Raw genomic sequence first — 12250 nt, 5'->3', positions numbered from 1 at the left:
TCTTTCTTTCTTTCTTTCTTTCTTTCTTTCTTTCTTTCTTTCTTTCTTTCTTTCCTTCTTTCTAAGCTATCTCCCCCTGGAGTAAACTGTCAAATGTCCATTTTTATCAACTAATTTTATCACTTTTGATTTTATTCCAAAATTGGGGATAAATCTGATATTGATTAGTGATGTCTTCCATGGGCTTTTTATAAAGGATAACCTGATGGTGCATATTTTATTTTACATAAGTATGTATAAGCGGTGTCCTGCGAGTATGTATGTTCACATGCATGCAGGCACATGTGTGGGATGCATGTGAAGGCCTGAGGCTTATACCAGGAGTCTCCCTCAATCGCGCTCCACCATGTTCACTGGGGCAGGGTCACCTATCCGGCTAGTCTGTCTAGCCAGTTTACTATGGGGATCCCCATCTCCACCTTCTGAATGGTGGGCTTACAGACAGGCTGCCACACCCTCCAACATTCACATGGTTCTGGGAATCAGAGCTCTCGTCTGCACGCTTGCCCAGCAAGTGCTTTGTGGGAACCATCTCTCCAGCCCTTGAACACAAAGCAAGAGAAAGAAAAGCAGAGGAATGGTGCCATTTGGGCTGTGCAGTTCAAAATGTGGTCTTCCACTTGAAAATGATGAATTTATGTGTTTGTAATATGTATTTAAGAAAAGACAGGAGTGAGGATTTAAGAGACCTCCCTGGGCCATGAGGAAGAGCTAAAGGCTATTCCTCTTGGGTACCTAGAGTCACTCCATTTCACTGAGAGGCAGCATCGCATAGACCTCCTGAGAACCGTTGCTCCTTTAATAGCTCCTCAGTATTTTCTTCCTCTTTATGCAGTGTGTGTGTGTGTGTGTGTGTGTGTGTGTGTATGTGTGTGAGTCTCTTTAGTAATTAGTTTTATGTGCTCAAAAAGAAAAGGATCTGTATACATGCTCTAAGCACAACCAAGAAGCAAACAGGGGAGGCTCCTCTGAGTCATGGGAATCCAAAACTGGCTTTGGTAGTCACTGTGGGCAGGAAAGGATGTTGACTGGGGCCCAGGGCCTTTAGACCCCAGAGAAACCACCCGGGGTTTGAGAAAATGTTCTGGGGTTATACAGTGAAAAATTCCATTGTTCCCCAGGAGGGCCCCTACCAGAATACGTTCCAGCCACAGTAGCATATTATAAAAGCTAGCGAGACATCAGCAAGCAGCCTTTATCTGGAATCAGGACATCCTATTCTTTTTATTTTTATTAACATGAAAGCCCACCCCTGCCCAGGACAGCCAAGAAGCTGGCCTTGCTTCTTTCAGCCTGTTTCTCTAAGGCCCTTACACAGTGAGACAGTGGAGAGGTGAAAACATTATTATGTTACTTTGTAAGTATTTAAGAAGGTAGCACCAGACATTCCACAAGACCCACCAGCGGCACTGCAAGGCTAACCTGTGAACCATGCCCACTGAGGGCTGCTTTGAATTGCCTCCTAAATTGGTTCGTTGAACAGTTGACATTTTGAGAGCAGCTAAAGCTTGAAAGTCTGTGTTCTCAGTCTACATATTTGAGGAGTTTGCCTCTTGTGGTTCTACTGTCCCACAAGAGCCCAGAGAGTCCCCCCCTCGTGCTCTGTCCACCACCACAGCACTTTCCAGAGCATGTCCAGGACACACTGGGCTGCAGGATCTCAGCAAATCAACCTTGTCAGAAGTCTGGAGAACTGTCCATCCCTCCCCCTCCTTCCTGGACTCACCATCTCATTAGCTAGTGAATACATTAGGGAAACTTGACTGTGGGGAAAAAAACGAACAATGTTTTCCTGTATGTCGTATGTGAAGCATTTCTAAAAACCCTTGTAAGTATGTCTTTTGTATTAAAGAAAAAAATAAGATTCTAAGAGTGAGAAAGAAATCTGTCATTCCATTATTATTATTATTATTATTATTATTATTAATTTCAATAGTATTTTCTACTTTAAGAACACTAAGAACCTATTAAGTATCACCTAGAAAATGAATAAGAAAGACATGTAGATGTTTTTTATCATCACTTTATCCCCATATTTTTGCTTCCTTCCTGCTTTTTTAAGTGTTCATTTTCACAGTGTTGTGATATTTCTGTGCAAATCACCTTGTTCTAAGCTACCTACAGCCTCATAATCTAAAGTGTGACACGGGGGCTGGACTACATACTCTACCCCAAACAGCACGGACAGGTGCTTTGGCTTTATGGTTTCCTCTCCGGTGGAAATATCTTGGGAGCTGAGTCCCCATGCGGTATGTGGGGAAGTAGGGCCTGATGAGAGTATTCATGAAAGATGCTACTTTCATGAGTAAATTAATGACCCAATGAAGTGGGCTTTGGGAAGGTGGTCTTTTTCTGACCCTCTAACCCACAGCTCCATGAAGATGAGTCATGTTCCCTTGCTAAAATGCAGCATCCAGGATGTCATTTTGGGAACAGACATTAGATCCTTGCTAGCCTTGAAATACACTTATAACAAATTCATGGACTTTGGACTTTCCAGTCTCCAGAAGAGAAAGTACTGGAGAGAGCAAATGTGCAGTGTTTACACATTATTCTTTCATGGTAGTCTGTTGTAGTAGTTCAAAAAAGGACTGTGACTCCAGCCAGCAGCAGCAACATCAACATCACAGGGCCCCTTTAGAGATACTGGATCTTTTTAAAGCCTTTAAAGTTCTCGTAGCTTTAACAGTAACTTCAGCAGCCCTGTTGGTCTAGCTCAGGGAGCCTGGGTTTATAAACAAAGCTTATCTTTTACAATGTGTTTCTAATACACTATAAACAGGCTAGCCTAGCCACAGCGATGCCAGTGAAGCTGATAAACATCTAGAAATTATTTATTCTTTTCTTTGTTTCTTTAGTTAGAGTTACTAGATCTCGAATATGAACTCATATTTTGTTGGTTTTTAAACCTGTGGTAAAATATGCATAACACAAAATGTGCTATGTGAACCACTTTAAAGGGAACCGTTTTAGTGGTTGTTGATTATATCCTTGTTGCTGTACCACTGTCACCATCCGTCTCCACATGCTGGTTTTTAAAATGGATAGTGTTAAAACACAGTACAGTAAAAACACCAACAGGTATTTTGCAACATTTGGAGTGTGAACCAAAGCAAATTCTTTTAATTTCTCCATGAAAAGAGAATCACAAATGACAACTCCAGAGTACCATTTTAGTCTGATTTGGAAAAGCAGATTTGGAGAAGGCCATCAGCCTTACAGCAGCAGTGAGAAACCCTGCAGAGTGCTGGCTGGGAAACCACAACACTAAGGAGGAAGGGGCTTCCACGAAGAACGGCTTCTGCAAAGAGGATGCTGAGGTGGACCACAGCGCATGGTTTCTGCTGTGCTACATGCTCCGACCGACAAGCCATCACTTGTCGCTTTACTCCACTTAACCCCGATTATCATCCAACTAGGTGTTACTACTATTTCTACTTGACACGTAAGGACACTGAGGTTTAGAGAAAGGAATTTACTTGCTTACTTCACTGTGAATTTACTTGCTTACTTCACTGTTATTGTGATTGAAATAATCGTGCCTCTTGAGCCCACATTCCATACAGTAGGGGCATTTTGAACACAAGCCTGCTGCTTGGTATAAGGCCAATTTGCCTGTCAAACTGTGGGATGTTCATGCTAACAGGCAAACCAACAGCCAGTGTCCAGTTAGGAGCAGGAAGTTAAGGAGTGGTGGGCAGAGCAAAATTCAAAGCCTTTCCCCCACCTGACCCATAGAGACAAAAGCACTCTTCCAAGGACAAAATTAGACATCACTATTGACTGTCCACTCTACTGAAGCCTTTGTTTTTAGAAGCACAGATCAGTCATCTAAAAGTGCATTCCTAGTACTGATATGCAATAGTTCACTGACTTCCATGGCAAGAGAATGCCTTAGGATGTCTGTTAAAGATAGATTCCCAAACTTCATTCTGAACATTCACACTGAGAGTAAACAGGATGTCTGGAGGGTCCTGGGCTGGTGGTCTGCCTCCTATACTGATGGCCCTGTGTCCAGGAAGGATGTAGTTTTTTCTGTTCAGATCCTGTTCCTTCTACCAAGTCAGCAAATTTCTATAACATCACCATTTAAATCAAGTGCTGGACTGGCTGTGAGTTAGCATTTGCATTATGATTATTTTCCTTCTCCACAGCAGAAATGTATACACTTTTCCCGTGTTGCTCAATGGGACATCTCTACAACCTCTACAACCTCAGAGTAAATGTTCAATGAATGTCTATTAAATAAATGAGTACATAAAATGTACACAAAGACAAATGAAACCCAGTCCCTGTCCTCGATATGCTTAGAACCAAGTAGCAGTTGGCCAGTTAAGTGTGTGGACTCAATAAAGTGCTCTTGCTGTGTTATTCCAGATGTACTCCAGGCATGAGGTCACCACCTCCCCAGCAAGACTGCACCCAAACCATGTTAAGCAGAAATGAAAGAAGGCTAGATCATCTACACAAAATACAGAGTCCGTGGACAAACAGTTGAATAAAGTCTGTCTTTTCTAAGGTCATTTTAGAAGTGAATACAATCAGCTCTGCTGTCTGTGGCTTCTGTGTTCATGGAGAATGGCAGAACAAAATATGGCAGATGACAGAGCAAAAATGTGGAAATGGAAGAACAAAAATATTTTCTAAAATTTGTTCATACTAAACCTGTGCAGTTTCTTCTTGTCACTGCTCCTAATCAATACAGCATGGCAACTGTGTGCATGGACTTTATATTATTTTGGTTTTTATGGGAAATCTGATGATGATCTAAAATATGTAGGAATTATATCTCAGAACCTCAGATAGGTTATATGCAAATGGTACCCTTTGGGTATCATAAAGAGCTTGACTAGCTACAGATTTTGATATTCTAGGGTGGGTGTCCTGGAACCTATCCCCCATGGACTCTGAAGGCCAACTGTGCTTTTTACCAATACACTTCTTAACTTATTTAGTAGGCTGTGGCGAATCATCCACACAATAAAAATGGTTCTGTTTTTGTTTATTGCTTTAGATTTTATAACACATTGTCTTATAAACAATATTCATCTAGCTGGGGTTTGGCCATTTCGGAGATGTCATCCAAGAGTATTCACTAAAGCAGCAATGTCTAACAGACAGCTGACTACTACCTAAAATTTTATTCCAATGTGGTAGGAATCTTGCTGAAATCAGTAAGTTCGGCAAATGGACAGCTTTTGCATGTGAAGTTGTCTTTTTGCAGAATAAATCAGCAGTATGGCCATACTCGCTTTAATGGCAGTACCTATTCTTGCCACACACACATCTTTTACCTAATGAATGCCAAAGACCTGGCTCCCTTTCACCAAACAGCATAACAAAATAGAAGCACATCAGACTTGAAGACTACTCTGAGCCCTGATCACAGCAAACACCAGAAATACAAAGCTGAAGTGTGTCTCCTGAGCAGTCCTTCTCCCCAGTGCTGCAATACTGAACATGCAAAAAGGTCAGGTCAAGAGGACAATCACTTACTTTTGGAGCTGGTAAACAAATAGCAAAACCAAGATGTCATGAAGCTTCAACTACGAGTGAAGTCTTGCCAAGAGAACCAATGCCACTAAACATTAAAAGGCAAGAGACCACCGTCAGTGAGACAGCAATAGCTTCCGTCCTGACAAAGCGGCCATTGTACATAGCACAACTGGGTTGGACTTGTGTGACAAACAGATGGCAGTGGAACACCCACGCCTTTTCTACACAGTTCTCTAAAAGTTTTAGAAGCAGGGCATGCATCTGACTTTCCAGGCTCATAGGTCAGCATCTCACCAAGTAGAACATACTTCAAAATAGGGGTCCCAGGACATCTGCACATGCCACTGCCCTGATGATCTCACTGGCCTACTCATGTGAGGTGGGCCCCTAATAATTATATTTATTATCTTTTCAGCTTAAATGTAAAATGGTGTAGTTATAAATATATGTATATATTTGTCACATCTTAAAATTAAAAGGTAAAACAAAATAATGACTGTGTTACAAATATTTGTGATTTCACTTGCCTTAACATTTTCTGGCAATGGTTTGTTCTGGGTCAATCCCACAGAAAGCAAAGCTATCACAGCCAAGATAGAGGAGAAACCAAGGATGATCAGAATATTTTTGGCGCAAAATCTCTTCACCGTAGAATCTAAAACCAAAAACAAAACATAAATAAGCAATCAGTAAGCAATGATTTTTCTTGACTTTTTGTATGGTTTTATGATGGCCATCAAGAAACACCAGAAACATTAATAAGAAGCCTACCTATATCTACAAGATACTTGTAAATTATTGGAAATAATTCAAGAATAAAAAGTTTTGTCTGTACCATGATAGACCAAGTCGGTAGTATGGAAAGAAGAATGGGCATAACCAGGCCATGTGGAATGAGGGAGAGAATCACATGGGTGTCTTATTTAATAGGTCAGATGTGTCTATCAAAAGATGAGTAACAACTAACAAAAGACAGAACAGACCTCTCCATTTAAAAAATATGCACAGAACATTTAATATGCTAAACCCACCAACCATATGCATACCTCAAACATCAAATCCCACCACTACATAACATTTCCTGGCTTGACATACTTTTTGAATCCCAACACTTTTATATGCTGAACTGAATCACCTTAGGACTGAGGCATTCTGACCACTTTGGCCTGTCATTCCATTAGCTAATCTATTCTAGTTTTAGTCTTACCCCAACAAAGGACATTTAGAAGCTCCACTATAAGAATTACATGAAGCTACTTTAACTGGACTTAAATGGGTCATACAGAAGACATGAATAGGAAATGGAAGGTTGCATCAGTCCATCCACTTTGATGACTCTACCTGTTCTTCAGTCAGCTTCTCAAACTATCTCCAGACTTCCTCTTAGGCTTCGGGGACACATAATACAGAATCATCTCCGGGCTGGAAGATGGCTCAGCAGTTAAAAGCACTAGCTGCTCTTCCAGAGGTCCTGAGTTTAGTTCCCAGCAAACACATAGTGGCTCACAACCATCTATAATGTGATCTGATGCCCTCTTCTGGTGTGCAAGTGTACACGAAGATAGAGCACTCATATACATTAAATAAATAAATCTTTTAAAAAGTGAAATAAGAATTATTTTAAAATATAGAATCATCTGAAAATGAGATGGATTCTCATTTATTTTTTATACTTCTTTAAGGTCAGAGTGAGATCAAGGGAGGTGAGAGAGAAACTCCAGTGTCCCCCTCCCCTTTCCCTTTCTGTCACCAGCAGCTGGCTGGGCATTGACGAGGGAAGTCTTCCTTATGTTCTTGAGCAGAAACTTGGACTTTTTCTAAAAGACTGTCCCTACATGGGTACCTAGTCCGCACCAAACCCGAGTCTTCAAGTAGTCTCTATCCATCAGGTACAAAACTCAGGACAAACTGCCAGCAAACCATTACCTCTTACTTCCAAAGAAGGAACAGCAAATGAAGCCCACAGCACTTCAGGCCCCTCTTCCTGAATGATCACACACCTTGTTTAGAGATCTGCCTCCCTCAAGCTGAGGAACGGACCTGTTCCATTTGTGTGATCTCACGCCCCTATTAGCAAAGGTTTCTCCAATGAGTGGATACCTAATCATGGTGCCTGATAATCTGCCGTCTGCTTGAGTAAGACTAGTGAAGACATGGAAAACTTCCTCTACTGACTGTCCTTCCTGGATGAGATGGCAGGCACTTATGGCAGAGCTGAAAGATGGAGGGAACCTGAGTTGTCAGGGTCACTTTGACCATCCCTGAGCACCATCTTCCCATAAGACTACACTTTGGCCCAGTGGCACGATACTAATTACGTGAAGCTAAAACATCCAGGTACGGCTGCTGTGGTAGAAGAAATGTCCCCTTTGATGCCAGAACTCTATAGAGTCCGGGGGTCATGAGGAACTTCTCTGTCAGTAGACCCCTTCTTCATTTCCAAAGCTGTGAAACTGAAACAGTGCTACCAAGCATGGACTCTGGATGATGGGTTATAGTATGACAGGTAGCATTTTGGAGCTATGTGCCATTTTCAAAAGAATTGTGAATGCTATTTTTCCATCTCAGAGGCTACTGCAAGAGAACTCACCATCTAGTTGTTTCCTTTTCACAAATGACAATTTGGCTGACTCATTTTCCTATCTCATCTACTTAGGCATTATTCTTAGCATCTAAACTACTACAAATGAAAGAGATCAACACGATCTCTACTCTTTAAAATTAGCCAGCCATTCAGAGAGTGAGAGAACCAGGTAAACCAAAATTACATTAATAAAACCAAGATTACATGAATAAATGCTTTCAGGTCATGATAAGTGCTAGAAAGTAACTAAAACCAAGGAATGTGGTAGATTGCCTGCTGTAGATCTGGGCTTGTGGTAGATCGTGTTAGGTGGTAGGTCAAGGAAACTTCTCTGATGTTTCTGCTGAGAACTGGGTGAAGGGGAAACACCAGCTTTGAGAAAGAGCGGGAAAACTGCAGAGAGCAAGCACCACAGGGACTGCCGAAGCTGAAGCCCACGGTGGTAGCTAGCTTAATGTGACTTTTTTTTTCCTTTTCCTATGCAAATATTTGCTAATCCTCATCATCTCTGAACACTTGGAAAGCATTCCACATTTGCCCAGTTTTTGTAATGTTATTCACATTTCTAGAATCTATTCAAGTCCCTCATCATACTTTTAGTTCTTATTAAAGATAAACAAAAGAACTTAAGTATATAATTTTCCACATGTGACTTTCCTAATCTTTACTACCAAAATTATGGCTGTTTGTTTTTCATGTGATTGCCCAGGCAGGACTAACAGACTGTCTTTCACAGACTTCTCAAAAGCCCTGATCACAAGCAGGAAACCAGACACTTTGCAGGAAGTGGTGCTAGATACGGAGGTCCACCCTGGCAGACACGGGCTGGCAGGAAGCGCAGGCTGCAGAGGCACCCCTGTGCAGCATGTGGAAGTCTCGGGGTTCGATTTCTAAGAGCGAAAAGGGGAAAGGGGTTTGGGGAACCACCTCAGTCTCTCACGCCTTTGGCCTGCACATCTTTCAGATCCAGTTTTACTATAACAGTCAGGCTTGTTATGAAAATTCAAGCCAGCTCTCTCCTGCTTAGAAAGCCTCACCTGACTCCTGGGTCACAGAGAGGCAGTTTCCAACACTCAACATAAAGAGCTGTTTATTTTTATGTTTTTAATTTTTTTTTGAGACAGGGTCTCATGTAGCCCATTCTGGCTATGAATTTGCTATGTAGTTTTGGGGATGACTGTGAACTTTTGGTCATTCTGTAGTCACCGTCTGAGAGGTTTACAAGCATGTGACATTCACAGGTTTTCTATGGTTCTGGGAACCAGATCCAGGGCTTTACATATGCTAGACAATCATGCTACCAGTTGAGCTACATCCCCAGCCCATAATATGGTACTTTTTTAAAGTCCAAGAAATGATTTTATCAAAAATATCCAAGCACAACATGTTACTTTTTCTCTTTGGATTGGTTGGTTAGACTGGAGAATTCAAAGATGTCTCTTCTTCACATTTTCCCCTTGCTTTCACAGGTAAACAGGTTTTTGTTTAACATTAGAGAGCCAAGTACCAAGTAATAACTTCCACCTTCACTTTACAGAAAGAGCTGAAAGAAGCCCAGCTTTTAGTAAAATACAGAGTTATTTCAAGCCAGTAAGCTACAGAAAAAAGCCCAACCAAACAAAAATCCCTCCATTCTTACAGTGAAAGGCACCGAGTTGTCCAGTGTGAATCTTATTATGGTGAAAAGTTATTAGTTTAGCAAAATGCCACTGTAAAGAGAAATCCTAGGATTTTTACATGATACCAAAAATAGAAACTTTCAAAACATTTTTCCATTGATAAAAAGCTTTTTTATGTTGACAGCTGTGGTGAGTCTCCAGCAAAGGCAGCCAAAAGTTTCCTCTGTGGATCCCAAGAGGGGACGGCATCTAATTTCTTGGGACCACCTCTGGAGTAACCCTGGCTTGTCAATGGGAGAAAATAGCACGTGTGGGTAAGCACTGACGAGAGACAGAGACTCATTGTGGTGGGCCGTGCTTCCAGTCAGGGATGGCATGCTCAGGGATGCTCAGGGCCATGCTGCGGGCTCATCCCCTCCATCCTGAGTTGCAGTCTCCCAACTGTCTCTGCCATGCTCCATCAGAGAACACACACTTACTCCTCAATAATGTCTGGGGGCTTTGTACCAGGCTCCTTAGATACAGGCACCCCCTTGCTCCTGACACCCCTGTCTGGCATCTGATCCACAAGCCCTTTCCAGGGACTCCTACAATTCCTGGTTCCCTTCCCTGTCAGAGTCCATCTTTTGGGTGATTGAAGAGATCTTCTATAACCCAGGCCTTCTTGATAGAGAATCTATGGTAACTTCCTGCTGCCTGCTGTGTCTAAGAGCAGAATGGCGATAGTCTTGTCATTATCAGTAGCCTGTGCTCCTTGAGGGCTGGGACTATTTTTCTAGCTTGTTCACAGCTGTGTTCCCATGGTAAGTGAATGAGTGAATTTTGGATTCTTAAATTTTTTTTTTCCAATGTGACATTTCCTTTATTTGGGAATTGCATTTTTCCCATTCTTCACCAAGTCTTTTTCCTTGTTGCTCCAACATCAGGCTCAGATTCAATTAGAGGTTAAAATCCTTTCCACATCTCCTCTCCTTTTTAATTTTTTTTTTTAATTTTTAAATTGCATTTGTTTAGTGTGTGTGTCTGTGTCTCTCTGTGTGGTCTGTGTGTATCTGTGTGTGTGTGTGTGGCATGTGCATGTGTGTGTCTCTCTGTGTTTATGGTGCACAGGTGCCATAGCACATGCGTGGAGGTCAAAGGACAACTTACAGAAGTCAGTTCTCTCCTTGCATGTAGGTCCTAGAGGATGAATGTATATCTTCAGGCATGTTGCAAATGCCTTTCCCTGCTGACCTGACTCGCTGGCCCCAGTAGTCCTCTGTTCTCATGTGCCACTTCCAGTTAAACCACTTTTGTTTCAGAGTTCTACAGTTGTTGAAGAGGAGGGTGTGATCTCTTTGTTCAGTCTTTCAATTAAGTATTCAATAATTATTAAATACATTGCACTATGTGGCTAGACTTGACCATGGCCCTGAGCTACAGCAGTGAACAAGACACTTAATGTTCCCACATTCATGAAGCTTATATTCTAGTTTGACAGAAAAAAAAAATAAGAGAAAACAGTAAAATCTGGAGGGGGTTATATAATTATAAGTGCTAAAAAGGTACAAAGAGAGGATTGAGGCAACCAAGAAAAGCTTTTGTGATGATCTTGAATGAGTGAATAGGATAATGAGAAAACAAGCACTCCTCCACGGTAAGAACATCTGAGGCAACCAGCACTGTGCATGAGAGCGCTCTGAGGCAGGACAGGAGGACAATGTGGGTTAAAGAGTGATGAGAGGAGCAATGGCAAAGGTAGTCAGAGGGGGTCATGGGAGCTTTGTTCACTAGACCTGGAGGTCACAGCGAGGCCCTTGTCCTACCCTGAAAGATATGAGTTATTCCAGAGTAATTTTATGATTTATGCTCAATAGGAGTAAACTTAGAATCATCAAGAGCCTTTGAAGTCCGGGGAACTTGAGGATGCAGCCGTCATGAGAATATAGTCATGCAGAGCAGCATTTCCTGTGGGTTTGTGTGTGTGTGTGTGTGTGTGTGTGTGTGTGTGTGTGTGGTTTGTTTGTTTGTTTGTTTGTTTGTTTTTTATAAGAACAAGCCTACCCGAATAGGCCAGGCCATAGGACAGCTACACAGCCAAGTGTAGACAGACCAGGATCTATCAGGTACAGCTTGTTCCAAAAGTCAGGCAGGTACATCCAGAGTAACTCCAGGCTCCGAAAATCTTCTCAACACCCTCTGACCCTTGCTAAGAAAGAATCCCCTGGAGCAGCTAAAGTCACTAGACCCCACCAGCAAGAAACCAACTCCACAGACGTCAGACACACCCAGGCTAGTGCTTTCCTGTGCAGCTCTTCTGAGCTTCTAGCTCCTCCTGTGCAACACAGGCAGTGGCGTGACACCTGCCTCATACGGCTGCTGTGGAAGATGCAGTGAGCTCATGACATTACCTGCATGAAAGAACTCTGAGTTTCAGATTTGGGTTTTAACCCATTTAAGACCTTAAATCCACCATAATCTTAACTTTAACCTTTAATCTACCACAAACTAATTCACTAAATCTTATACCTTCACACACACACACACACACACACACACACACACACACACA

General features: G+C 42.0%; 1 protein-coding gene across 2 annotated transcripts in view; it reads right to left on the bottom strand.

The window, feature by feature from the left end:
• Positions 1-12250, bottom strand: part of Entpd1 (ectonucleoside triphosphate diphosphohydrolase 1) — a 75842-nt gene that overhangs the window by 23567 nt on the left and 40025 nt on the right. The window contains exon 2 of one of the 2 annotated variants that reach the window (XM_055591713.1): positions 6024-6151. The exons of the other annotated variant lie outside the window; for it this stretch is intronic. Coding sequence (XP_055447688.1) covers positions 6024-6151 — 128 coding nt within the window. The remainder of the gene's footprint in view (positions 1-6023; positions 6152-12250) is intronic. 2 annotated transcript variants of the gene reach the window in all.

Source organism: Psammomys obesus, unplaced genomic scaffold (genome assembly GCF_907164565.1).
Source record: "Psammomys obesus unplaced genomic scaffold, mPsaObe1.curated_primary_1811, whole genome shotgun sequence".
Taxonomy (NCBI): domain Eukaryota; kingdom Metazoa; phylum Chordata; class Mammalia; order Rodentia; family Muridae; genus Psammomys; species Psammomys obesus.
This window is presented reverse-complemented; position numbering and strand designations above follow the sequence as displayed.